The sequence below is a fragment of the Anopheles gambiae genome, chromosome 2 (assembly GCF_943734735.2).
Source record: "Anopheles gambiae chromosome 2, idAnoGambNW_F1_1, whole genome shotgun sequence".
In the NCBI taxonomy this organism is placed as follows: domain Eukaryota; kingdom Metazoa; phylum Arthropoda; class Insecta; order Diptera; family Culicidae; genus Anopheles; species Anopheles gambiae.
In genome coordinates this window covers 36,432,806-36,459,410 of record NC_064601.1, presented here as the reverse complement: position 1 = coordinate 36,459,410, position 26,605 = coordinate 36,432,806, and the positions used below count along the sequence as shown (strand labels likewise).

The following is a 26,605-nucleotide window of genomic DNA, read 5'->3' as shown; positions in this document are numbered from 1 at the left end:
TTATTATGTTGATAATGTTAATTAATTAATGCATTGTATTAATCAACATCAATTTACATACGCTAAAAGGGCAAAAACTATTCATTATTTGGGTTTTTGCTGGTTGGTTGCTGAAGCAATTACCAAATGTTGTACTATGATGTTTACGGGGTTTTTGTGTGTATGCTTGCATGCTCTATTATAAATTGTACTTCCATTTTTTCTGTGAATTCTTACAGTATTAGGATTTAGTGAAGTAATTACTAACTGGTATGGCAAGTATCGCATGACATTTAGGGCTGCAATGTTTTGTTTTATAGATAAAATGATTCTGTCCACTATGGAATGCCAAGCGAGAATATATTTATTTTTGGTTAAAACACATTTCTAAAGCCGCCATGGGGCATTCTCAAGCTGAGAAAAGATTCTCCATCATTCATTAGGTAAATTTCCACGTAACGATTGTTGGATGGCGAATCTGTTTCATTCTTTCGTAAAAAAAGACTCGTGAACCGTTGTGCATTTCCATTACACGACTTTTCTGTGGATTCTAAAATGGCAATTTATGTACATTGTTAACAATTTTAAACACATTTACACTTGTTTTTAGCGAATGGAAATCACTAAAAACCTTCAGTGGATGGCAAAAAATGTACGAAAAAGAATTATTTTTTTTAATGATTTTGACAGGAGTTTTTAAACAGCAATATTTCCGTAGAAAAAAGGTTATTAAAGTTTCGCAGGCGCTCAAAGATGGTTCTCAGACGCAAGTCCGTGGCCATCTTCAGGCCCCTGGGCCATGGTGGGTGAGAAAATCAGGCACAAATCAGTGTTTATGAGAAAACTGCGTTCTCAACGTTTATCTAATCGCCACAATCTTGCCGCACAATAAAAATGTGCTGTAGATTGTACAGCATTGTATTGTACAGTTATTCTTGGCACGACAACCGTTGTCGGTCAAGGGCCCCCTGCACTACTAGTGGGCTTGGCTTTCAGTGACTTATTGATTCACCCGATAGCAGGATAATCAGTCCTACGTATGGGACCACGGTCTATTTGGGGCTTAAACCCATGACGGGCATGTTGTTATGTCTAGTTGATGATTATACCCCGAGACCGGCCAAAACTTTTTTTTATTCAAAACTCCAAATAAAGCGTGATTGAAAATATCTCTACTGGATATATTCAATATAATATTCTCTACTGGATTTTAACTAAATCGCCAAAAACGACTACCAATATAGTTATAGAAGCGCTGCACGTCACCAAGTTGCTCACCACTGGCACCATCTAATGCTGTCTCGCGGCTCCGATCGCGAGAGGCACGGCACAGCCTGCTCATTGCTGAGTCGTTTCCCCTGGAGTGCGGATGTGCGGTGTACGTTCCGTTCCGTTTGGCGTTTAACTTTCAAGCCCGTGCCTTTTGCCCGCGAAGCACCAGTGCGAGCAGTGGTGGTTGAGTGTGTGTGTGTGTGGCGACCGACAGTAGTAAGCATCGCGATTTTATTCGTTTCCATTTATTCGAATCCTCCGCGTGTAATATCTTCCCCACACATTTTGCGTTACGTTGTGGGCGGTTGTGTGCCGTCTATGGAGTGGGCCAACCACCAACCAACCAACCCCTTCGACGACCGTGTGTGGGACAGGCAGGCCGTCCTGCCATCCAATTGAACGCACCCTGCTCGGTGGAGTCGTCGGGTGCGTAGGTTTTATGTGTGTGCGCGAGCGCGCGCACGCCCGTGTTTGTACTGCACTTAAGGGTTGAAGCGCGAGCGAGTGAAAGAGAGAGAGAGAGAGAGCGAGAAGGAACAAAAAAACATACGCGAAGGCAACAACATTTGTAGGCGCGCGATCGTGCGATCGTGTGCGAGTGAGGGTTGTTGCAGTGAGTTGTGTGTGCACCATGTGAGAATGTGAGCGCACGGTGCGAGAAAGTTGATCGTGTGAACGGGAGACGGAGAGCTCGCAGCATCTCGTACCGCAATGCGGAAGGGTGCATGAGGGAAGAAGGGTCTATGCTTGCTGTATTGCGGAGCGAAAGGAGAAATGTTTCGTTTGCCTTTTTTTGCGTACACTGAGCATAAATTATTGTAGCAGAATCAAAACAAAAACAAAAGGGGACCGGGCGGGCGAGCAGTGGCGTCGTGATGAAGGGGTGGAAATGATGTTTTAATTTCCATAATTGCTGGTGTGTTTTTTGTGTGCACGTGTGTGTGTGTTAGTGGTATGATGAGAGCCTCCAGAGGCAGCGTGTGGTTTGTGTGTGCAGATCAAAGTGTCGAACCATTCGGTTTGGGTGCGCACGTGTAGTGAAGGAGGCAAAAGACACTTTCGCATTCGATTCTTTCGCAGCACACTGCGCTGCGAGAAGCGCCACCCGAGCCAATTGCGTCGTTGGATGAGCGGGCGGCGGGCGCGCCTGTGTGTAACATTTCGGAGAATCGAAAAACAAACCCTTCCTAACCCAACCAATTCCAATTTGAGCGTACTTCCTTCGCTATCGTCCGGCGCGTGTCTAACGCGGGGACTTGGGACGACGATCGGCGGGAAAATGAAAATCACCTCCTGTCCGTGGCTTCCATTTCCTTCACAGCACTAGCGGCAACCAGCAGAGCCAAACCGTGTAGCAGGATTTCCTGTTTCATCCATTCTAACGACAGTGTTGGCCTCCTCCCCCCATGCTGCCAGTTGCTGGTGTTGCGCTCTGTGTTTGTTTTGCTCGCCGCCTTCGTCTCTGGCGTTCGCGTTTCGCGTTTGGATTCGTTCCCCGTTTCGCGTTTTCGATTGAAAACGCTGTGGTTTCTCTCTTTCACGCCACGAACCAGCTCCCGCGGGTCGCCGCAGCCGCCGCCGCCGCTGTCGTCGCGCTGCTTTCAAGTGTGAATACCAGTTTGGCGTGTATAGTTTGTCCCCTCTTCCCTCCCGCCACCCTGTTTGGCGGAATACCAATACACGGCCAGTTGCTTCGGATCGACTCCGCGCCGCACGGATGCTGTGGTGTGGCCCTTTTTTCGTGGCGGAAGACCTCGGAGCACAACGATCGCGCGCCGTAAAGTGTGGGGGTAGGTGTATCTTAATTTTGTTTTTCTAAATGGCTGTAGTAAGCTTCATAATTCGCTTCTTAATTTAGTGCTTTTAAAAAAAAAAAAAAAAAAAAAAAATTTGGGGTAAAATGTGTGTTTCTAAATTCTCGCGCATTAATTGTTTCATCGTCGAATCTCGAACCGCGCCACTCTCTAAACGCGTCGCAAAGGTCCGTGAAATGGCGGGCCCCGCGCAAAAGAATGAGAAAGTGTTGGGTTAGAAATCGTGTAGGCAAAATTGAACACGCCAGCAGCACGCGGTCCATGTTCGCCGCGTCCCCTCTTCTCTCTGCCTGCGGATGGGTTTCATTTCATTTCTATTTTGCGGCGGCCGCATTGGAAAAGAAGGCCCCACAGTCGGGATAGTAAAAAGGTGTACCGCATGAATGGTGGTACGGCAATTGATTACGAAAGATGTGGAGGAAGGGTGAAGAGAGAGAGAGAGAGCGAGAGAGAGAGAGAGAGAGAGAGAGAAAGAAAGACATGGAGAAAGGCTGTAGAAGAGAAAGAGTAAAGAAACCCACAACCAACAAGCCCCCGACATAAACAAACTTCAATAGGTCCGCGACGCAAGAGAGAGAGAGAGGAAAGGTCAGAGTTAACAAGGGAACTGGTGAACCGGTGAAATGAAGGGAAAAGGAAAAAAAAAAACAAATGGCACAAAGGCAATAGAGAAAATGAGATGAGGCTACAACACATCACTGCAGCATAAGAAAACTGATGATAAACTAGGAAAATTCATCCCGCGTATGTGGTGTAAACTGCTGTGACCTGCTGGCAAGAGGAAGCCGGGGAGGGCTTTTTGGAGAGGTGTTTAGTTGAAATCCGGCGGTGGGGAAATTGCTTATCCCTACTGAGCGTTAAACGAAACCTTCTCCCCCCCCCCTACGTGGATTGTGCTGTGAGTGGAGGGGACAAAGGGGGGGGGGGGGACGTAAGGGGTGTCCATCACAAATTCCATGCTTCCCTGTCGCCCGATCCCCCCCACCACGAGACAGGGGTGTGTTGGTTGGGGTTGTTTTTGTGGGAGGAAAGAAGCGAAAACTAACCGCCGTTGCCGTCCGCCGCTTGCTCCATTACCGGAAGTACGGTGGTCGGGTGGCTTTTATTTCATGTTTCTATTGCGTGTGTGTGTGTCTCTTTTGTCTCTGAAAAAGGCACGTATTTTCGAACGTTTTTGAAACATACGTATTTGAGTGTGTGTATGTGTCTGGGGGGCTATTTGATAGGGAGGTGGTCGCTATTGACAATAACATTAGTTATCTCTTTAGTGTTGCTTGTTTCGTCAGCAAAGATGTTTTTTTTATTTATATAAAATTTATTCAATTACAGATTTATGTGTGTGGTTTGCAAAAATAATAAAATAACAAAAGTGTAGTTTCCATCACTGCACTGTTATGAAAAAAAAATACACTCCATGTGGTGGTTACACCCTGTTACTACTAAAATTATCTCCAACATCATCAGCTGGTAACGAACTGCGCCGAGCACGGTTCGACCGGAAACTGATGACGACCGCTCGTGCTAACCTGCGTGCTGTCGGCCCCTTGTCCCTTGCCCCGTGCCCATTTTCCGGATGAGCGCCATGAGGGATGTGACGGGCTATGTCAATCTACCCTAGGAAAACCGCTAGGGCTAGTCCGACGGACAGAGGTGGATAAATTAAACTTTGCTGATTGCGTGCGTTTGTTGGATGGTTTGTGTGGTGTGTGTGTGATGGTTAGAAAAGAAAACAATTGGACGTTGTTTTGTCGGTTTTGTTTTGGTTGTCTGACCAGCAACTAGGAAGCAGGAACTATTCTATTGCAGATTCAATTAAGTTGAGGTTGGTTTTTGCGTTTAGTCTGATTCGTTTTACCATATACAAAGATTGCATACCATTGTGTTAGTACAAACAAAGATCCGTTGTGTAAGCAAATCAATTTATGTGTTTTAATTTAGTCTCAGCAAGTAATAGAAAATAAATTTTCTGTTAAATTAGTATTTTCTGTTCTCAGGAAACCACTCAAAAATAAGAAAGTATTCGCCTGAAACCGGACTAACTTTTACGTGCACAACAGAGCATATGCTTCTCAAGAAGTTATGCTATTATGATCCTCTGGCTGGCAGCGTGTCGAGCAAGTGGTGCCCCCATACGTTTGTTGTGGCTCTTTTTGAGTTGCTCACAAAACAACTTGAACGCTGGCCAACTTGAAAGGGGGGAATTTTCACCAGGAACAGCATTCCTTACGGCGCGTGAAGTACCACCGCGCACCATTCTTCGCACCGAGCAAACAAACAAAAAAAAAAAAACAGTGAGCGCCGGTATGCTGTGCAAACATTGTTTTCTGTTTTTATTTTTCGTTTAATGTACCGAGAGCAAAAATGAAGGACCATTTTGCTTAGTCTACCTGGGGGATGTTGTTTTGTCTGGCGAAGAAATGGCGTTGGCGTTTACCGAGCCCTTCATTAGGGCTGTTAGCATTCCTCGCCAGAGAAGTTTGAAATTGATGTTATGCGTTTTTTAATGCATTAAATACGTTTGGCATTTAAATGCTGGACTTTCAAAAATGCTATATTTTGGATTATATTTAGGAACGTAGCAGCATAGTAAAAATCATCAGAAAAACATATGTAGTTCGCTAAAAGTGGACACACTATTTGAGGACAGTATTGATTTCCTAATATTACCGTACCGTGCGGTAAAACAAGCTCGGTATGGTTTCGGAGCTAATTTTGGGTTTTGGGTGGTTTTACGCTCCCAATTCCTTTCTTTTTTTTGTGTTCACAGCTTAGCGATGCACATGTGTGTTCATTTTTATGACACGTGGTTGTGGGGTGGCAGTTAACGAACACGTTGCAACATGAGGTTTGCTTTGCGACCATGTATTGGAACACACATGCGTCACAGCGCAGGAGTCGTCGTTGTGCGTTACATGGCGAATGGCTGAACAAGTTAAACAAATCTCGAAACTGTGTGTGACCTTTAAAGAAACTAAGGGAATATTGATCTGTTTTTGTTTCTTCTTTTTTTTTTTGCTTCCTCGCTAAGTTGTCAGGAACTGGAGGAACCTAGTTAATTTGGATAAACAATGAATACGCACTTCTAATCGTATGAATTGTGTTATTCATTCTGTATATTATTAGCCTATTCTATAAATTATAACCACTAACCGTGACGGTCGAAACTCGATGACCCATTGCTTGTCATAAATTGCGTTATATGTTCTAAAGATATCTGAAAAAAAGAACCATGCGTCATCGGTTGTGAATCGGGTCATCCGGTGCGCGTTCTGTGTTAAAACGTTGAAAGCCACAAAATAGAAAAGAACCCGCATCCTAGCTGTGTGCGGAGGCGGCGACAACGACCCGTAATGAATGAAGCCAAAGAATGCCGGCAACAACTATTTAGCGTGCGTTCGGGGACCCCGCTTGGCACTGGTCAGGTCAACCAAATACGGGTGAGAACCATACATATCGTCCCGACTTAAGATATAATATTTGGCAGTGGCACACCAGCACACGCAGTGGGGGAAAAAGAACTGAAAATGCTTTGGAAGAGCTTCATTCTGAAACATAAAGATTGTGGCTTTATTGACTATTTCCTATTCGAGCGGCATTGTTTCTCTACTAGTTTCCTGGGGGTTTCGGTTTGAGCTGTATAGTTATCTATAGCATGAGATGTTCTTTTTCGAATGAATCAGCATTGTTATTTGTTTGCAAGAATGTTCTTGTTTTCTTAAAGTTTTCTTAATAAAATGGGCAATAATCTAATTTATTTATTTGATTTACGCACTATTGAGGCCTTTTGATAGTGCATTTTTAAGTTCTAATTGTGCTATTTTTTATTTATATGCATATGGAGCATTTTCTTGGACATTAACGGTCGTCAATAGTTCTACCAATCAGCTTTATTTTATGTGGAGTCATACTACACACTGCTGTTGGTGAAGGGTTACGCTTGAGACATGTATTTGTGTTCCCAATTGCCAAACCAAGCTGCCACAAAATGTCAAATGTGCCCTAAAATGCACGGGCCCGTACAAACAAATGCGGTTTGCTGCATTCCTTTCCAGTAAATTGACGGCGAAACGTTTTTCCATCCAAAAAACAGGAACATTAATCCACCCATGATTGTATCGCCTGTGGCCCACATGTTGGCCCCCGGCCAATATTGGCAGCTTGTCTAACATCGAAAGTCCCCGTCCCCCAGGCAGGCTAATGTCAGCATGTAAAGCCGTAAATTAAGGCTACGGGTTTGCTGCGATGAAGTACGGCTGGGCATGTATGATGACTTTGGTCGTCGGGCTTGAGCAGATCGATACTCTTCAGTGACGAAAGGCAGCCGTGTACGATGGCAGAGATGCAATCTGGAATTCAGCGTCTGTCTGTCCGGGCTTTCATTACTGCCCGACTAAAATCAACAATCTGTAGTGTCTATTGTGTTGGTGGTGCTCAATATCTCAGTGCTTTTATAATTCATGGAGCGGTCCTACAACAAGTGATGAAAGCTGGTGTATGCTGCTGTACAAGAACTGCAGAGTACACACTCTTTAGTGTATTTGGTTTGTTTAAAGAGACACATCTGACAGTCTTTGAGACTGCATGAGAGTTTTCATTGTGTTAATCTCTAGCGAACGAGAAAGTGATAATGCATTGAGTCGACAAATTCGCTGCAAAGAACAAACACTATCACGTTGTACTTGATGGCAGCAGATTATTATTAGTTATATTTTTTATGGTTCTGGTAATAGGCCAAACATTCTTTCCCTCACTGTACCCCAAACACCGTCAAACGAAAAATGAAGCAGAGTTTCGATTCCTACTCGACAGAGGTGGTAATAATCTGAACTAATACGCTGCTAACCAACTGCATACATCGTCAGCATGCTAGCTGCCACCAGCAGAGTCAGAAAAGAGAAGTCCAAATAACATTCCGCTCCATGTGATTAGGTGCTTGGCTGTCTTATCTTCTGCAACATTAAACATAAACTGACCGATAGTGTCCGATGGTGGTGCACACGGTCATTCTGTTGAGCGTGGTCCTCCCTGTGCTTCGTCCGGAGCCCCGGCAGCGGTTCTATCGCTTTGAATAGAAGCCAGAAAGTGGTTTGTTTGTGTCGTGCTAAAGGGAAGAAAATTTGTATCTCCGTTCGTGCGACGATACCCGAGTGAAAGTCTATCTATCGGTTTGCCCTATGCGCGCTGCCGCTCTAGAGTGTACGATCTTCCTACGGTTGGATTGGATGGTTCGAGTGTGGATAGCAGTGGTCGAGTGTTGTGTGCCGGTACGAAAATCTAATACCGGTCGGTTTGATTCGATTATTTTCGCTTCATCAAGATAATTTCCGCCTAACCCGCGATTTTAACAGGTTGTGTTGTTGTGTTTTATTCATTTTCTTCACACGAGTGTGCTAGCAGTACATAGCTATGAGTGGCAGATGAGTGAAGATGTACGTTATAAATCAAATTGTATTTAGCTTCCGCAGCAAGTAATCTTTGTCGGTCGATTTTTTAAACCACACTTCCCGATTCCGAACGTCACGGTTTATCTTATGTGTGCTACAAATTAAACAGAAGCAGTTTGAATTGCACTAATTGTGCACAGGAAAACATTGCGGATTTGATTGATCTATTTTGGTGCATTCCGTTAATGCTTAATCAACCCAATGTTACAGCGAATTTGGAGCAAAACATTGAAGAGAATGCCCCAAAAATCGTAGGTCGATGATTAGGGTATAATTTTACTCCATTGATACGTAACACTGGCTGGACACGTGTCGAACAATAATGAGAGCTAGTGGTGATGAAGGAAATACCAAAAAAACAATATTTGAAATTAGATGATTGGACAATGGAGATGAGTTGAGTATAAATAATGAACTACTTATCTTGTGCCTTCACCTAAGCCTCTCTATTACAGTGGATATTTTACCACGCTCATAAATAATTGTAGTTAGTTTCGTATGCGTTTTTATTATTCATTTTATTCATTTCACTTTCGTAGCACACCACCACCGTAGGCCGGCAGCAAATTTCAGGTGGCATATTAAAGCACCACACTGAGCGATAAGGTTTTATTGCAACACCTTTAAGCAGGCTGGGAAAACAACTCGCTTTGCGCCACCATCGCGCTATTTCCATGGTGTTAGACAGGAAGATGAAGGCACACCAAGAGGAATAGAGCGGAGAGCTTTGCTACTGGTCTCCACAAAACAGCGCTAAATTTTGATGGCAATAGTTGAGGCTAAATTTTCCGGGTGCCCGTGTTTATGTGTGGAGCTTAAATTTTGACAAATTAGTCCAGAGCAAATTTTACCCCAACAGCATCAGCTCAGCGCAAAGGCCAACGAGGCGTGAAACCGGGATAGCAAATGGTACGATGGGAACCGTTTGCTCACTTGTTATCCAGTTATGATTTGCAGTGCTACTGTTTTGGTTTTGTTATTGTTGTTTTTTTGTCTTACTCACAATGATTATGCGAACCAGTAGATAGAGAGCGGTCGTGCTTTATGCTTTGTTGTTTCAATTAAAAGTTTTTCAACGACGCTGGTGTTTCGTTTTTTTTTATATCCATTTCCACTTTTGCGCGTCCGTGTAATGCGAATGATGACGCACTTGGGTCTTGCGGACGCTGCCGTTTACGTTGTCACTTGAAGGTTTGATTTGTGTCGTTTTTCTGGCATAAATATTCATCACATTGCTACTAGATAACAGGATAACTAATGAGTGTCTTCTTATAATTGTATTTTTAAATCTTTTGTGTCAATCTACTGTGAAAAAAGCCTTTAAATTTAATATCAACCATAAGGAGAATTGGATAACAGAAAACTCAACGTACAAGACAAAATTTTGTTTGCTTATCGAGCTTACATTTACTTGTGAAAAAAATGTATTTGTAGAAGGATTATTATTCCTTATGATTTACATTTCTATCAATGGGGCCCTTTCCGTTGTAAGTTCGTAGGCTGAAATTTCAGCCTGTCAGCTGTTTGCATTGTATAGCAGTTTTCGAGCAGCTATCTAAGTCGGTATAATATACAGGTGGGCTTATCTCAAGGTGTATGAATTTAGAAGGCTGATTTTTATCGCTTCTGTTTCTGAATGAAGATTTTAAGAGTGTTTTGTGTATTCGTCATATCTTCAGAAAGCTTGTTTGAACAAAAGTTTTCACCCATCCTGTCAAAAAGGGATGTTTAAATTTGGTTATAAAAAATGCTATGAGACCACCTGGACTACATACACTTTGATTCCAGATTCCACCACCTGATCTCTTTAATGCACCTTGGGATAAATGTAAACAACACTGTGTTTTCGAGCAGGTACTCGAATCTAATTCTAGCTTTGTGGCTAGAATAATCTAGACTGAAAATTGCAGTGTAGTTTTTTGTGTGGTTTTGTATGGAGTGTTTACATGATTTCTGCCTGCAACTGTCAAACTCCATACAAAAAACTGACTAGAATCGTAAAGGGCCCCAATGATTCTTAATAATACAAACAAACTGTTGCTGGCTACAACCCTTGTGTTGGGACCATTTTTTTCTAATTTACAAAAAAAATCTCCCCCACAGGGCGCACCACTCGCGAGTTGCCGAGCTGTGTATTAGTGCACGGTTCTCGGAATGATTTGTTTTATTCTGACCCGCGGCTGGGGCAAGTAGGTGATACAGCAGATGGTGCAAATAAACTACAACAAAGAAAACCTTCCATTCCAATCTATAACCGTCGCAAACCGAACGCCGGCAAAGCGGTACGGCGTGCGTCCGGGAGGGAGGAGGACACACATGGAAAAATGCTTTCCGTCACCTCCGTGTGGCTGTCAGAAATCCTCTGGCGAAGCAGTGTGTACTGGCTTTGCCTCAAAGTGTGTACGGTGTCGCGTTGGTCGCGCAACGTGGCACTTTGCGGTGGAAAGAAAAACCCATCTTCTCCGCCTGCCTGCCTCTCTCTATGTGTGTGTATACTGCCGCGGTAAACCAACAGCACCACCGAAGGTGGACCGTGTTGTCATGCACCTGCCGGTCTGCGATATGCATGCGGTGAATGCATTTTGGTCCAGAAAAAACGACGTCTATCCGCTACGACCAGGGCCGCTACGGCGAGGTGCTTTAATCTATGCCACGAAAGGTACACTGAGTTTCGAGCTGCACGTTCGGCAGGAATCCGTACCACATTGTGGTACGTTGTGTGTGTGTGCGGACGAGAAGTGCAAGATGCATATTGCATCGGCATATGCCAACGTGGCAGGTTCTGCCGGTTCTGGTGCAGAGGGCCGGGCACGGATGCCGATGCCGGGCGTGATTGAAAATAAACATGGAAAATCGTTTTCTACGTGGAAGCCAGTTTTTCGTTCCACATACAGCACAACGGGTGCGGAACGGTGATGTGAAGATTGGGTGTTTCTCTCCTCCCATTTGACGTACACATTTGACTAACAAGTTCCTAGCAGTATCTTCTCGAAACATGTTTTATGCTCCCCGTGCGAGGAGAAAATGTTAAAAAATGTCAAACGCTCAATAAGATTACAGCTTCGAGCGGTGTGAGTATAATTTAAATGGGATGTAAAATTAATCGTATCAACTTGGGCGATGTGTTACACCGTCGCTTAAACCTCCTCTTTGATGGGATGTAGGCTAATGTGCAATAATTTAGCATTAGAATATTCTCTCTCCCCTGAAAACGACGCTTCCTTATGGAATGATATTTATGTACGCTCCCATGCTGATGATGTGGATGGATAGACATGCTCCTTAATTGACGGCGCGGTGGGAGCACGGGAGCATATGTTTTGAAAACCGAAAAACAGTCCCAGGCACTACGCAACCAGCGCTTCTTAAAATATGCTTCTTTGGACATTGCACTGCAAGAGATATGCTCGCTCTGCTGGTGGTGTGCAGCCGTAAAAGTGCTAAAAATGACCGAATTGCAAGCTGCAAATTGTGTGCATCGCCATAAGCGCGGTGCCATTTCAGGGTGCAGAAGCACGGTCCCATTAGCAGACGAATGCCCTCCGTGTACTACTAATCCACACAGACACATGTCTGCGAGTTCGGTGACCCTGGTAGACTAAGGCTAAGGCGTGTTCGGTTTCGAGTTGTACGCGAAGATCGGTCGGTCCAACTATCGAACGAGGAATAGATACGTGCCCGAAACAGGTGCCCGCGCTACAAACCACGGCGGCGGCAGTTTGGTGGAATGAGCGCACTGAAATAACTATGACCCGTAACAGTGCTTCGGAATCACTTGCCCAAGTACATGCTTTTCATGTATGTGATGGTGGATCGCGATTACACTGTGGCGCAAAGACGCGCTTGGGAAGATGTCCTGCCAGTTGTCCAAACTGACCCGGTCCTGGCGGTTTCCCACTTCGCGCTATCAAACTGGCTAAACCTGTGTGTACTCGGTGAACAGAGCGCACCGCATCCCCATGATTACCCCGTTTGAAATGGTTGCACTGAGTGTGTGGCCCCCTGACGATGCCGATCGTACGCCGAGCTGAGCGCGCCGCCGAGTTCACTTTCCCGCGGATTGCGCCGAGTTGACTCGTCGGCGTGGAGGAGACGTGTTTTGCGTTCGCGATTCTGCCGTAACTTTCTACGCCGTCAGCCGAACGGAAGAGGCGGGCGGAACAGATTGGAACGGATGCTGAAAATTTAAACCGGTCAGCTTTAGGGTGGAAGAAAGTGGTAAGGGGGCAGGCCAGCGTGAATTAGGTGCATCGATGCACTTTTGCTTTGCTATTAACCGTGCAACACACCGCTGGCTAAAGGGTGTTTATCTACAGTGGGATGGTTGGTTCGTTGCGGGCAGTTTGTAGGAAAGGTAGCAGTATACTTACAGCGTAATAAGTTATTTTGGATGTGTAAGGTATGAAGAAGATTTAAAAGATAACATTCAGACGATGCTAAAAGTGGTTGAGTTCAGACCAGGTTGACTGTCAGGTAATCTATCTGTTACTAGACTTACTCTTTGATTTCAAATTTAACAGGATGTTCAAGTTTCTCTCTTGTATAAATGGCATTTAGACGAAGAAGAACATTATTTTTGTGACAATTTGATAATACTAATCATTTAGCAATATACCGTACCGTACAACGTAGAAATATGGCAAACAAATCATGTAAATGCCACTTGCTGACATCATATAACAACGCAGATGCTTTTTAGCAAATGACAAAACACAGAAAATATGACGTGAAATGTAACGGCTCTTATTGATGCGTGATGATAAGCATAAAGTGCGTCCCGGTGTTCCATCGCCAACACCATCCGTGCGAGAAATATGCAAGGTGCACCATTTTCCGGATTGCAATAAAATCCGCTCGCAATATCCTGCAATATTTATGGCACTGCTGCACTTATTTCTCGCACATCGACAGCAGTAGTAGTATAACGCTAGCTCGTAACTCACCCCAAGCATTGGTGCATTTAAACATCGCTGCAAAACAGCCCATTAAATCCATCAATAAAGTTATCTGCAACGATGCTAACCCCTCAATGCACTTCCAGTGATGATGAAGATGCACTGAGGGGTACAGTGTTGGCACTACTGGTAAAGTTTAGTTTGGCGTAACATATGCTCGGTTTTGTTAGTGCTGGATACCCCAAAAAACTTAAACTTAAACTTAAACAAAAAAACTTTTCCCAAACTCAAACACGTGAATCACTAAGAATGGTGCATAAATGCAGAAACCATTCTGAAACTTCTTTAAAAGTTTCTATAGTAAGAATGCAAATAGCAAATCAAAAAATTCTTCTTCCTAATCTGAAATGTATCGTGCAGCGGTTATATCTGACAAGCTATCGATTTCAATGAGCCATATCAGTTTGATACAGTTTGACTCATTCGCTATGATACTTTTCGCCATAAAACTTTCGCGACCAGACACATGCGTGCTGAACTGTTTCCATTTTCTATGGATTTAGTGCTACTTTGCTTGATGAACAGTCCCAATACGACACGTGGCTACCTCTGTAATGGGCATGTTACGCCCAGCTGGACAAATCTCTGTTGGGGTAGGCTATAATCGCAAACCACTACGACTCATCGACAAGTTTTAGGACACTGCCATCGTCCATCAGCAACCTCCATTCCGGGCAAATCCTCAGGAGATCAATTTTAAAAGATTTCGTTGAATAATATTAGCATTCGATTAGATTGGTTTCAGCGTTTTCTTGAAATAGAATCTAATTTCCCTGTTTCAACCCTTTTCGGTGTGGAGTGCGCTAACGAAATGTAGCTTCTCTGTTATGTTTGGAAGTTTGTCGTGGTTAACATTAAGATTCATCTTATTGATCGATGTCTCCAATGTCAGACACTGCTCTTCTGCGGCAGTTCGACCTTCAAAAGCCTTTGGATCACTTCCTATCCAGCCACAATAATCGATTTATGATAATCATCGCTAGAGCGTATTTGGTGTTTGAAGCAATGTAATCTTCTGCTTTAAATTGGTTTTTGTGTATGTGTGTGTATGTGTGAGTGGGTGTTATTTATATAACATCAAACCAATCACCATAACCGACAAATGGCAATCGATGCACGTAAGTGTGTTGTGTTTATTATATGTGGGAAAGTCATCTCTACTTTATTATTAATTTTGTATGTTACACGTGCAATCAAACTGTTACACTATTACTGCTGTGTCGTTCATGGCACGCGACTCAATCGATCATCATGTGGACGACGAGGACGACAATGACGATGCTGACGGCGAAGAAGGTACGTGTTAGTGTCACGGGCGCGGCCCCATGTTTTATCGATAGTTCCGATGAACCGATGAAGCTCACGGTTTCTTCACACATTTCTTGGCTGCGGTTGTCCCGCTTGGCCATGACTCATGCTTCGGCTGCGAAGTGATGGTGCAAAACCTGTTTCTTGACCTTTGCTGCGAAATATCTGCATAACAAAATTAACAACCTCAGTCAGATGGCGACGGTCAAATCGATCGGTAAACACACTTTCCCGTTCCATCTGTTTGGATTCTGGCACGTTTTGCGAACACCACATCTGAGGGAACGCTTATGTTAGTGTGTGCGTGTGTGCGCTCAAATACATTAGTTGTCATTTATTTGTTGCAATTAGTTTCAACACAACACGAGCAGCAAGTGTGTGCCGATTGTTCGAGGTCAGTTCGAAAGGTCATTTGATTGCATTTATTTGTTTTTGCTAGAACCAATCAATGGATGGATTATTGCTGATGCTGTTGCACATTATTATGGTTTATGGAGTTTGTTGGTGTTTACAAAATTAGGCCTTCATCAGCTATGTTATGCCCCAAACATGTCCAGTTATTTTCAAAATTCGATGGCATTACAATTAGTAAATAAACGTATAATGTATACATCAAAACAAGTCCATATGTCTCACTGCTCGAATGCAACTTAAATGCAGATGCATATTAGGTGTTGATGCTGGAATCACGAGAAGTACACCGAGACGTTCCTCTACATGTCGAGCATTGGGACAACATAAATAGAATTATTCTCGCAGTTCCGACACTTTAACTTCTCCCGGGTGTTGTCATACGGTTGTGGTTCGAACATCTGCAACCTATTCCTTAACCGAGCCGAATGGGCCAAGGTCCCCGGTGTGTGACTTTAGATGGTTGGAATTCTTGTTTGCTTGCCTGTGGTCGCACGTACGCCCGATCATAAAGTGAGGAATTTAAAATTTATTGAAACAACAATTATCGCCGCGTGGTAGTGTGATCGCCCACAGAGAGTGGGAGAGATTCTTTGGTGCAGTGGCTGGATCTGCGGTACTCGATTTGGTGCACGAGGCAAAGGTTATGGGGCCGGTAGTGTTCGTATTTGCTTGGTTGTTGCTCTTGTCCATGCTCATGACATTGAAAATTTGTATCGCTTGCTTCCAGGGCGATTTTCTCATCTGCCGAACCATGTTAAAGCGACCGTGTGTCATGGAACGATAGGGTAACAATGCTATTGCGAGTATCTGTTCAACAGTCGGAAGCTGTCCCAAGCGTGGCAAGAAATGACGATCCCGCTGTGGGACTTGTTATGCTTTAAAATCTGATAGTGGGTGTCATTTTAGTAAAATTTATCGACCGTAAAAATTCCACCAATAAAGCAAAGATCACGATACGCATCGATCGCGACGATGATGCTTTCCGGTGTGCGTTTTGGGAATATGGGGATCGGTCCATGCGTTGCGTTTTGCGTCGTTATTGCGCCGTATAAAACAAACCACGGTGAATAAATGCACGATAATGCGCTTTTTTTGTTCATCAGACTTCGACCACAGTAGGCATAAATTGCAGGACAGTGCATTCATCCGGATATGAGCAGATCCACGGGTGAAGATATCACCTACGGCGGACGGGATCATTCACCACGGAACGGAAGTAATTTAGCTCAACGAAAAAGCATTGTCGCAACGATCAGTTCCTTCCGTTTGTAGCACGGTGTGTGTGTATGTCGGTATGTGTTGACATTGGAGAGGGATAATTATTTAAAGAACTTGGCACAATCCGATCATCCGTGATCGATCAGCGACGTCAATCGAGGCCCGCCGGTAATGATCGATGTGCGAAGGAAACGGGCTCAGTTTAGACAAACAAACACACCACGGCGACGCCCCTGACAAACATTGACAAATCTTGATCCGGTGTTGCATGGGGAGGTGAAAAAAAAACGGAAGTGCCTTGTCTTTTCTCGCGTGCTGCACACCGACAACATATTGGATGCACTAAACTTCGTAGATACCGGAAGCGCCGGATCGTGCAATCGTGCGCGTACTGTGTGCGTCAAAACTTCCGATGTCACCTTCCTTCACCGATTGTCCTCGTTAGCTGAGGGTGAGGTTTTGCTTTCGCCTGTTCGCGTTCGCCCTTCGAAAGATTTAGCCGATCTAATCCCCTGGCGAGCAAGATGATGTGCTACCAATTACCGATTGCAGGCGACAATGCTGAAGACTATGACGACGAGGGTCGGGGGCCTAAAAATAGATCAACTTCGCTGTCTAATCTCGCTGAATGGCTAACACAACAAGCACGGCAATATTGTTAGTGTTTCCTTACCTAGCCAGAAGCTGTTTCCTCGATTACATGAGGGGAAAACGGAAAACTAGCATGTTAGAGATCGAAGGCTCTCGATGGTGGTGTGTTTGCTTCATTGACGGTGTGCAGTGGGAGAAATATTACTGTTGCATTTTAACTGTCTGTATGTCGCTTTAAGTGTTTTCTTTAGTTTTGGTTTAGTTAAGCTCAACTGTGTTAGAAATCGTCCTCAAACTCCTGTCAAGAAATTGCTGGAATTATGCTTGACGTTCATAAGATGTAGTGCTAGTTGCCCAAGAGCTCTTGAATTTTCTGGAAACGGAACATTTCTGAACAATAGACAATTTCCATAGCAGCTCAACAGTTTCCTCTTGATTCGTTTACAAGAAATAGCGTTAAGTTAAGATATTATCTATATTGATGTCCTAAAATGTCCTAACACAGTGTTTTATGTACAATTATGATTTATTATGACGTGTTGGAAGTAGAAATGATTATTGCCTACGAGCCTTGCAGAAACTTCGAAATGTGTCTGAAGTTGCCTGAACAGGCTATAAAACATCACCTTGGAACTTCTCTAATATGTATCTTTAAACCCCCGCATATCAGAACCGAAAGAGCTCGCGAAATTAAAGGCAACGATGGAATGGCAACATTTCGGATGTAACACATCACAGTTGACCGGACCGATATGGGTTCTAGAATGTTTCTTTAAGAAAAAAAAAAGAAAATTTATCGCTTCTTTCATCCACACGATGATGATGCGTGTATGTAGGAAGGACAAATAGCGGCAGGTCCATATCTTATTCGAAATTTACCGTTGCGATCGATCGTTGCGAGGGGTGACAGGGCTCTTCGTCCACCATCAGTTCAGCCGTTCTGACGCGAATGGAAACGCAAACTTCTAAGCTTCTCCAAACTCCAATATGAAACCAACGCCAAATACCTATCTCCCCTCTCCCGGTTGTATTCCTACTTCATGTCCGCAATACCATATAGTGATGTCTTGGTTGGAAACCTTTTTCGACCGACGTTGGATTCATTCGGCATTTCATTAAAATTTCTTTCCCTCTTTCTCTCTCGTTTCAGGCGGTGATCCGGCGGTGGTGCGGATCCATTTTCTAAATATATGCGTCTGCGTGGTCGCTGCGTGGCTGTGTGTGTCTCATGTGTGTTTGTGCGTGTGTATGTGCTTCAACATACCGTATCACCCTTTTCTGTCGGCAGCGGCGCGACACGGGTTGCCCAGTGCGGTACGAAACTCCAACAAACCCTAATCCAAGTGGGCAACGCGCCCCGTTAGCTCAGGTTGGAGTTTACGCACACACACACACACACTCACGTACGCACGACGTCGAATTCTCCCTTGCAGTGCGGTCTGTGACACACTAGACACAGGGGGAAGGTGAACTAACGTTTTGTTTTTGGGGCTGCCGAGACACGGCTTAGCGCGCTACGTCAGGACTAATTAATTACCCACCGCGCGTAGCGTAGACTCGCAACTGCGACTCCCCGTTTTCGATGCGTGCGGCATTTGATGTTGCTGTGTGTGTGTGTGCGCGTTTCGATGGGGACATCCCATGGTGGATTGTGTGTGCTGCAATCGGTCGGACCGGAGGAAGAAAGATGAAGGGACGGCTGAAACATACACACACACACATATATACGCATCTATACCTTCGACGAGCTCTGTTTGAGATTGCGCAGGCGTACCTTGGCGATCTTCAAAGAGCAGCAGAAGGGCGGTTAAGGGGACACGAACACCACCGCTGCCACCGTGGACTGTAGGCCGGCGAGAATACGCGTGCGCAATCGATCGATGCCAGTGCGCCTCCTGCCTCTTGTACGATCCCCGGGAGTGTTGGAGGGAGGAGGGAGGGAGGGGGAGTAGCGTGAAGGGTGTGCCCACGACGAGAGCAACAGGAAGTGTGTTCAACATCACGTCCCAGTCGCGCACCGTGCACAACCGCAGTCGCGAGAAAGATTTCCACAGTGTCAGGTCGCGCTCGCCAGTCGGTTGTTCCGCCCGCGTATTGATTCTGCACGATCCGTGTCGGCCTCTGAGTAACGTTTCTAATTAATTGCTCTTTTTTTGGGTGATGGTAGTGTTGGGGATTTCTTTTAAATGCGTCAGCCGTGTGTTGAGGAAAACGACGTGTTCGGTGCGATAGGTTTTGAGGGCGTAAAAAGAGGTCCTACAGTGGGCCAAAATCAAGACCCCGGTAGCAGAGTAGGGTGATGGTGGTAAAGCATTTGCGTGCGGTGTACGATGATGCATAAAGCGCATCTGAGAGCAGGGAGGGTGATGAAAAGCAACTGCAGGGAGAGAGTGATGGGTGGGTAAAGGGACAGGGGGTGTAAAATTCTTTCCTCAAACCCTGTTACCCAGTTCTCGCGCAGTTTGCCGCTCCTATACCGTGTGCCGCCCGCTGGTGTGTTGCGTCTGTGCGTGCGTGAATAGCACGGTGAGAGGAATTTCCCTGAAATGTGGTGCTTATGTGTGTCTGTGACAGCAGAGAAGAAAATTCGGAAAAAATGTGAAAAACAACGTCGGTTGAATGAAAGCTGTGAGGGGAAAGGTTTTGATCAGGCGCAAACCAACCAAGGGGAAGACGTTTGATGACCTTCGATTCGGAAGGGAAGGAGAGATGCTGTGCCTAGGGATTATGCTCTCGATTTACGCGCGGTGTGCGTGGTGTTGTAAGGCGTAGCTGCAGACGAAATGTGTGCGATGGAAAGAGAATTCGAGAACATGTACCGTGTTATCGTGTTAGGAGCCGAAGTATCAAAGCGTTGTTGCAGGAGTATCAAGATTCTGTTTTTATACTCATCAACGTTTTCCATGAAATCGAAAAATGTGTACTCACTTAAAAGAGGTGCAAATTTGTTGCGTAAACAGAAACAATAGGGGAGCAATAGTTTGTCAAATCGAATCGAAAGATTACATCCTCCCTACACGCACTCACTTGACGCGCTGTTGACGATCGTCGATTGCTTTTCGCAGCGGTGCGATTTTCACGCGCATTTGCATCTTTGGCGCGCGCGTCGGCTGACGATGCACGGCGATGCGCACCGTCGAAGGTTTCGACCATTTCGGCCGCTAAAAATAGTGCAGAAACAGCAAAACAAAACCAGCGCATACAACAAAAAAAGAGGCTACAGTAACGACAAAATCGCCCAATCATTCGACCGAACAGCTTTCGGAATCAAGGCGATTTCCACCTATCATGGCCACTGTGTTGTGGTGCTGTCGTAGCGTAGTTGGCTTTCTAGCTTCTATTCTAAGTAGATTAGCGCTATTGATGCTCTCGTGTGGCTATTTTTTGTTTCATGTCTTTCATTTCCCCGCTATTATCGTTACCTTTTCATTTCATTTCACCTTACAGGTGTGCGCAAGGTTGCAATCTTTCTACACTGGCCGAAGCCGACGCCCAGTTGTTTTAAGCTGTAGTGCTTTCGTTTTCCATTTGCGGTACACCCAACGCGAGCCTCAATGAATGACGCTTTCGATTATTACTATCAACATTTGTACCTTTTAAGTGAGTTTGGGTTTTGTTCGTGTTGTTGTGCCGTCGTACTAAAAACGCTTCCCCGGCTAGTGCCTTCCCCCTTTCCTGAACCAGTAATAATACGGCAGAACGGCACTGTTGTGGTGTAGTTTTAGAATAGGCTCTAAAACTGTGTTTTGTGCACTTTACTTTCCAACGATCCTCTCCTTCCCGTTTTGCGAACTAGCAGAATGCAATGATACAATGCCATCAGCTATTGTTTGGTTCCGTTATCTTGTATTATCTATTTTTTTAAAATATCGTTTCAAGGTGCCGCAATTATTTACTTTAACGTGAACTATAGCTAGCAAGTTTTGTGATAATATTGGTGAAAATGTGTTCAACATTGACTTGAAGATAGCGGCCTGCGTGGCAGTATTATCGAGTGAAACAAAGCGCGTGCCCTTTTCGCGCAAGTGTAGAACAATTTTAGCTTAGTTCAATGTGTATTAGACAAGCGCCGAGCAAGGTTTAATTGCTTTTTGGGTAAATACTACGATAAACGTAATGTTTTTGTTTTGTTTTTGGCACTCGAATGTCCTTTCATAACAAACTCATCGCTTGTCTGGCTCCATCCCATACTGGATGAGCGTATATTCGCTAGTTTCGTTTTCAATGGCTTGATATTTCATACTGCAGTTCGATTAACCTGTTTCCTATTTTGTTTGTTTAATAATATTTGTTTTTTTTTGTTGTGTTTGTTCGTTTATGGCGCTATTCATGTTTGTTGTGCTGAAATTTGTGTTTTTTTTTTTGCTATTGTGTTAACGTCATGAAATTCCACTCCACTTGCATCTTGATGTCTAACAGTCGCTCCATTTTCCATTACCGATTTTATACCGATTCAAAGCTGTGATAGAATTAGGATTAGCATTCGCTATGCAGTTTACAAGAAAATTGGCAAAAATCACGTTCGCAGCACGCATCACCGGCTGAGGCCACACGCTGGGGGTGAAGGGGGTAGAGAGAGAGGGAGAAAAATAGATCGATTTTCCCGCTCACCCCGGTGCGCCACCTCGTGCTTAATACATTCTGATGCACTAATCAATTTCCAACACGGTGTTTCATATTTGTACTTATACTTCTATTTCTTTTCACACTGTTTTCATCTCTCTTTCTCTCTGTTTCACAACCCACATCGGTACAGCGATACACAAGTGTGCAATAAAACAAGAAACAAATCAAAACAAAACTCGCCGCTCAGCACGACGCGCAACACCATTCATATGCTGAATTGATGTGCATCCTTTCTGAATAGTGCCTGTTGTGTAATATGTGTATGTTTAGTGGTGCGCTAAAATCTTAAAACATCTCAAATAATTGGTTTAGAGCGAGAGAGTGAAATAGCAAATCGAGCATAACTTCTACACGTAGAAAAGCAAAATGTAATAAAAAACCTCGATCGATCGAATAATGGCAAGCAGGGAAGCTAATAATACTCAGTGTTGCGCTCACTAAGGCTCTCTATCTTTCACACCCATCCTTTCAGTGTGCGATCAGAGCTAATACCGTTTTGATACATATATCTGTGTGCTCGTGTGTGTTTTGTGTGCTCTCGTGTGCTTGTGATACAATAATATCGGTGAACAAGAAAAAAGAAGAAATAGATAAAAGCAATCGGATCAATCTATCCGGAGCGTAGTTGTATTTGACAAGTATTGAGTGTGATTCGATCGTTTTTTTTTAACAACGGAAAATCCCGTCGAAGCCCGGAAAAGTGCTCGAAAGGAAAAGAGAGCTGTGGCTGTGGTTTCCCTTTTCATCTCACCGTGGCCTGCCTCTCTGTGTGCTATCTGTTGTGTGCCTTTTGAAAAAGCAAAGAATGAAGTGTGCTTAGAAGCTTGAAGGGTTGGGGATTCAGGCGGGTTGTGGCCCCCACCCCCCTAGCAACCGAATCCTTCTCCGGCCCGACGTACCAGGCTCGCGTGTATACATGTGTGTGCGTGTGTTTTGTATGGTGTGATATTGTTGATGTTGTTGTTTTTTTTGCAAAGGTAGTAGTGTACGCCAATAGCCAAAATTCATCATACAGAAATAAATCATAATCACTACTTACTGGCATTTTGGTGTTCAGTGTGCGTGTGTGTGTGTGTGTATTTGTGCGCGCTCTGCCTGCCTAACGCGTCCTGTTACTAAACAAGTGTGTTTCACCGCCATCAAAACATCGTCATGTGTGTCGTGTGGATGTACTCCTAACGATCGACGTCATTAGTGTCAGTGATAGTGTACTGTTCGCGCGGGTTCGAGGTCCCCGCATCCTTGTGAAGCGAGTGAAGCTAAAAAGAAACGTCGCAAACAAAAAAGAAACCCCACACGCACCATTTAAACTGACTTTCTCTTCTGTACTTCTTTCTATTCCCGCCTTTCGGTCAACGTGTCCCGCACGTCTCTTGCGCCCTCCCGCTGAATGGTGTGCTGCAACGCTATTCGCATTTCCGGCGGGCTGCTGCTGCTGCACGGTGACGACATTCCGTTGACGCAACGACGATGAACAATATCTTGACGCCGGTGGTGCCGTCCCGTCGTCAACATCATTGACCCGTCAAAACAAATCGCGAACGCACCCCGCGCGGTCGGTCGGTGGGTGATCGCGTCGGAAAATGTATCGGTAAAATACGCACATCACCGCGTGTGCGACACTTGGTGTCTTCCCTGCGTGTCACTGTGCGCGCGCGTGCCCGCTCTGCGTATCTTCCGCGTTGACATTGAAAACCGAACAACAATTCGACCAACTAAACTCCAACAAACCGAAAACCGCCACCAACAATGGCAACGGCAGCGAAACAGTCGTCGTCCGGGAGTTCGCCCTCCAGTACCGTGCGAACGTTCGTCGAGGGACAGGAGGATTTGGATGCGATCGCGAAACAAATCTCCGACCACGCCGAAGCGATCTACCAGACGTGGAAAGCGCGCGGCCTTGCACCGACCGAGATACTGAACTGTCACACCGGCGACGGTGCGGAGCATGCCTTCAGCCAGGCGCTGAACCCGGCCAACTCGCCGACTGTCGGGCATCATCCCGGGGGCACCCCAGCAACCGGTCCGGGGAGTCCGGGAGCATCGGCAGCGTTATCGGGTGGTGCGTCCTCACCCAGCGCCTCGAACGCTACTAGTGGCGTAGCGGAACTGCTGGCCAAAGCGCCAAACCTTTCGAACAACAGTCTCGAGCAGCTGGTTAGCTCGTTCGTGAGTGAAGACAAGGCGCGCATCGCGGCCCAGCGTCAACAGCAGCAGCAGCGTGTCGGTGTCCGTACGCCAACGACCGGCACCAGTTCCGCGATCAAAAGTGTGCTGCAAAAGTTTGAACGAAATGGTGCCATCGGTGGTGGTGGTGAGGATCCAGTGAGCAGTAGCGGTGGTGTGTCCGACTTGGGCCGACCGAGCTACCTGCGTACCAGTGGTGCCAGTGGCTCTGTCAGCAAAGCCGCCGGCCATTTGGGTGTTAGTAGTGGTAACAACAATAACAACAACTTCAGCACGCTCAACAAGAACAACGTGCCGGACGTGCTGAAGGATACGATCGTCGAGTCGAAGCCGAGCGGCGGCGGCGGCGGGACCGCAGTGCGTGAAAAACCGCAAACCCCAGTGAAACCGGAGCACCTGCTCAACCATGTGCCGAGCTGGCCGCTAAAGAATCGTGTCGTTAAAACCGGCGGCGGCGGCGTCGGCTCGAAAGCGGTGCCCGGTGGCGGTGTGACCCACAGCACGCCCGGCACCACCACCCCCTTCGCCAAGAACGCGGCGGAGCTGATGGATGAGGTGTCCCGGGAGGAGGAACGGCTTATAAACGCGCTGAAAACCGGCACCGTGCTGAACAGCAGTGACAGCATCCTGCCAGAAGTGATCACCTCGACCCTGCCCGACCGGGACGTGCCAGACTACGGTTCGGTGGTGGACCACCAGCATCAACGTGCGGGCTATAGCGCGCAACAACCCGCTGCAACCATGGTGACCGCGGCGTCGGCGGCCAACGGGGGCGGCCCGATCGTGGCCGCCACCAACGGCGGTACGCCCGCCCTGACCGGCAACGGTACGACGAACGGCACGACGAACGGTACGAACGGCCACAGCGATACGCCGAGCGTAAAGCACTGGAACGGTGTGCCGATGAAGCCGAACCACATACCGATCCTGAACATACACCAGATCCGCGAGCAGGAAAAGCTGTCGATGAACTTTACGCGCAATGTCGCGACGACCCGGCTACCGAAGGACTTTGGCCGGTCGGCGGCCGATGACAAGGACAAGAACATGCAGCCGAAAACGATACCGAGCCCGATCCGGCCGTTCCTGTCGCGCGGTTCGGTCGCCGAGCGGGTGCTGATCTTTGAAAAGTGCCCGGAAAAGGCACCGCCCCGGGAGCGGGCGAAGGAACCGGTCAAGCTGCAGGTAAGCGATTTGTCTTTTTTTCTCATTCTGGGGTCACTGAAGAATTTCCTTTTTTACCAACACCCACTAACCCTTGCGTTAGCTGAACGAAGTGATAAAAACAGCATCAAGGTACTAAATAACACAACGAGGCGTTAAACTCATCATTCTAAACATCGAAAAGTTTAGGATGTTTCATCGCCGTGCCCGAGTGGTACGCTAAGTACGTCAAGTGACTTTGCTGATGGCCCATAAATGTATATTAAGTTATCAAAACATTAACCCAATTAACGACTGTTTGCTTGTAGCTCACGCCGGAGTGTTCAAGCCGCCCCGTCACGCTGAGCGTGAAGAAGAAGGAGACTAGAGGCTGTGATCTAGTTTATGCGTTCCGATGGATCCAATTAGCGAACGTGTGGACGATTGTGTCAATCGAATTACATAGTTAGTTGACCTATTTAAGAGGCAGCGACGCGTCCTCACTTAAAGCGTGAATAGCAAGAGAGGGTATTGGAGAGAGAGAGAGATATAGGGGTCCTAGGTTAAGTGAGTCTTCCATAGGGAACGCACTGCTGTTTTTTGCATATTTTTTCCACGTCAACCACAATCGAGTTGATGTTTTTCCTCCTTTATTTGTTACGCCTGGTGGTGGAGCATGTTTTTAACACTCAATCTTAATTATATGCCTACCGTCGTTGCCGATTGTTCGTGCTCGTTAAGTACAGGTCGGCTCTTCTTAAAACGGTGCTCGGGCACGTACTTCATCCAATCTCAATTGACGCTTTACAGGCGGTTGGTGTGGCGGTTGAAACATACTTGATACTGGTCCATTATAAGAGATGTTATTTTGTTGATGTACAAAATAGGAAAAATTCCATAAAGTATACCTTCTATCAACTAATCGGAAAAAGGAGATATTGTGAAGATACCACTATTAAGGTTCGCCTTCGTCATTGGAGGGATGTACGATTCCAATGATATTTTTTTAAGCAGATTGTTATTGTTTTTTTACAATTCTACCAAAAGTTAAACTCAGGACGTCCACCAAGGTTCTAGTTTTGCGATATAAAAATGATATGATAGCTCTTTTCAAGCAGAATCTAATTAAAGTCCTCTACCGGTGACCAATGAGAATTGACGCATCGATACCTCAGATAACAGTTCCGGAATATGATAGCGGTTCCCACATATTTGCTGTGCTGTTCAAGCAGATACTTGAAACAAGTTATTGGACGACCACTCCAACCAAGAATCTTCCCTTGGACTAAAGATTGTAGCATCATGCGTGTGTGTGTGATCGCTCATTAGCATGTGGCCGCTAAATGTGGGCACACACTTGCCATCAGGTTTCGTTGAACGTGAACATCTTATAGCAACAGTTTGATTAGATACTGGCCAGGGAGGTTTTCTTATTTCATCGGACGCTCGACGTTGATAAAGATTGCAACGCCAGCGTACAGCAGCTACGCATTAGCAATCTAAGCGAAGCTGCGCTGAACGGCGATGTAAACAAAGGCCGTATGCCGCTTCCTTTCGCCCTGCCGCTGCTAACGTGCCGATCAGAACCCGTGTGTCCGTCCCATCGAATCGGGCGAGATGCTCTCTGGTGTGTGACGAGTTTCGATAATAAACA

General features: G+C 45.7%; 1 protein-coding gene across 21 annotated transcripts in view; it reads left to right on the top strand.

Annotated features, from left to right (window-relative positions):
* The window catches only part of LOC11175589 (uncharacterized), a 58,930-nt gene that overhangs the window by 7,720 nt on the left and 24,605 nt on the right, over nucleotides 1-26,605 (top strand). For 5 of the 21 annotated variants that reach the window (XR_009764874.1, XR_009764873.1, XM_061645228.1 and 2 more), the window contains exons 1-2: nucleotides 20,443-20,595; nucleotides 23,384-24,993. Coding sequence is in view for 19 of the 21 variants with exons in the window: in XM_061645228.1 (XP_061501212.1) it covers nucleotides 20,550-20,595; nucleotides 23,384-24,993 (1,656 nt within the window). In the remaining 2 variants the exon portion in view is untranslated. Of the gene's footprint in view, nucleotides 1-1,306; nucleotides 3,042-18,991; nucleotides 19,121-20,442; nucleotides 20,596-20,874; nucleotides 21,091-21,751; nucleotides 24,994-26,605 lie in introns of those variants that run through there. The other 16 variants (XM_061645232.1, XM_061645217.1, XM_061645220.1 and 13 more) reach the window with 12 other exon arrangements.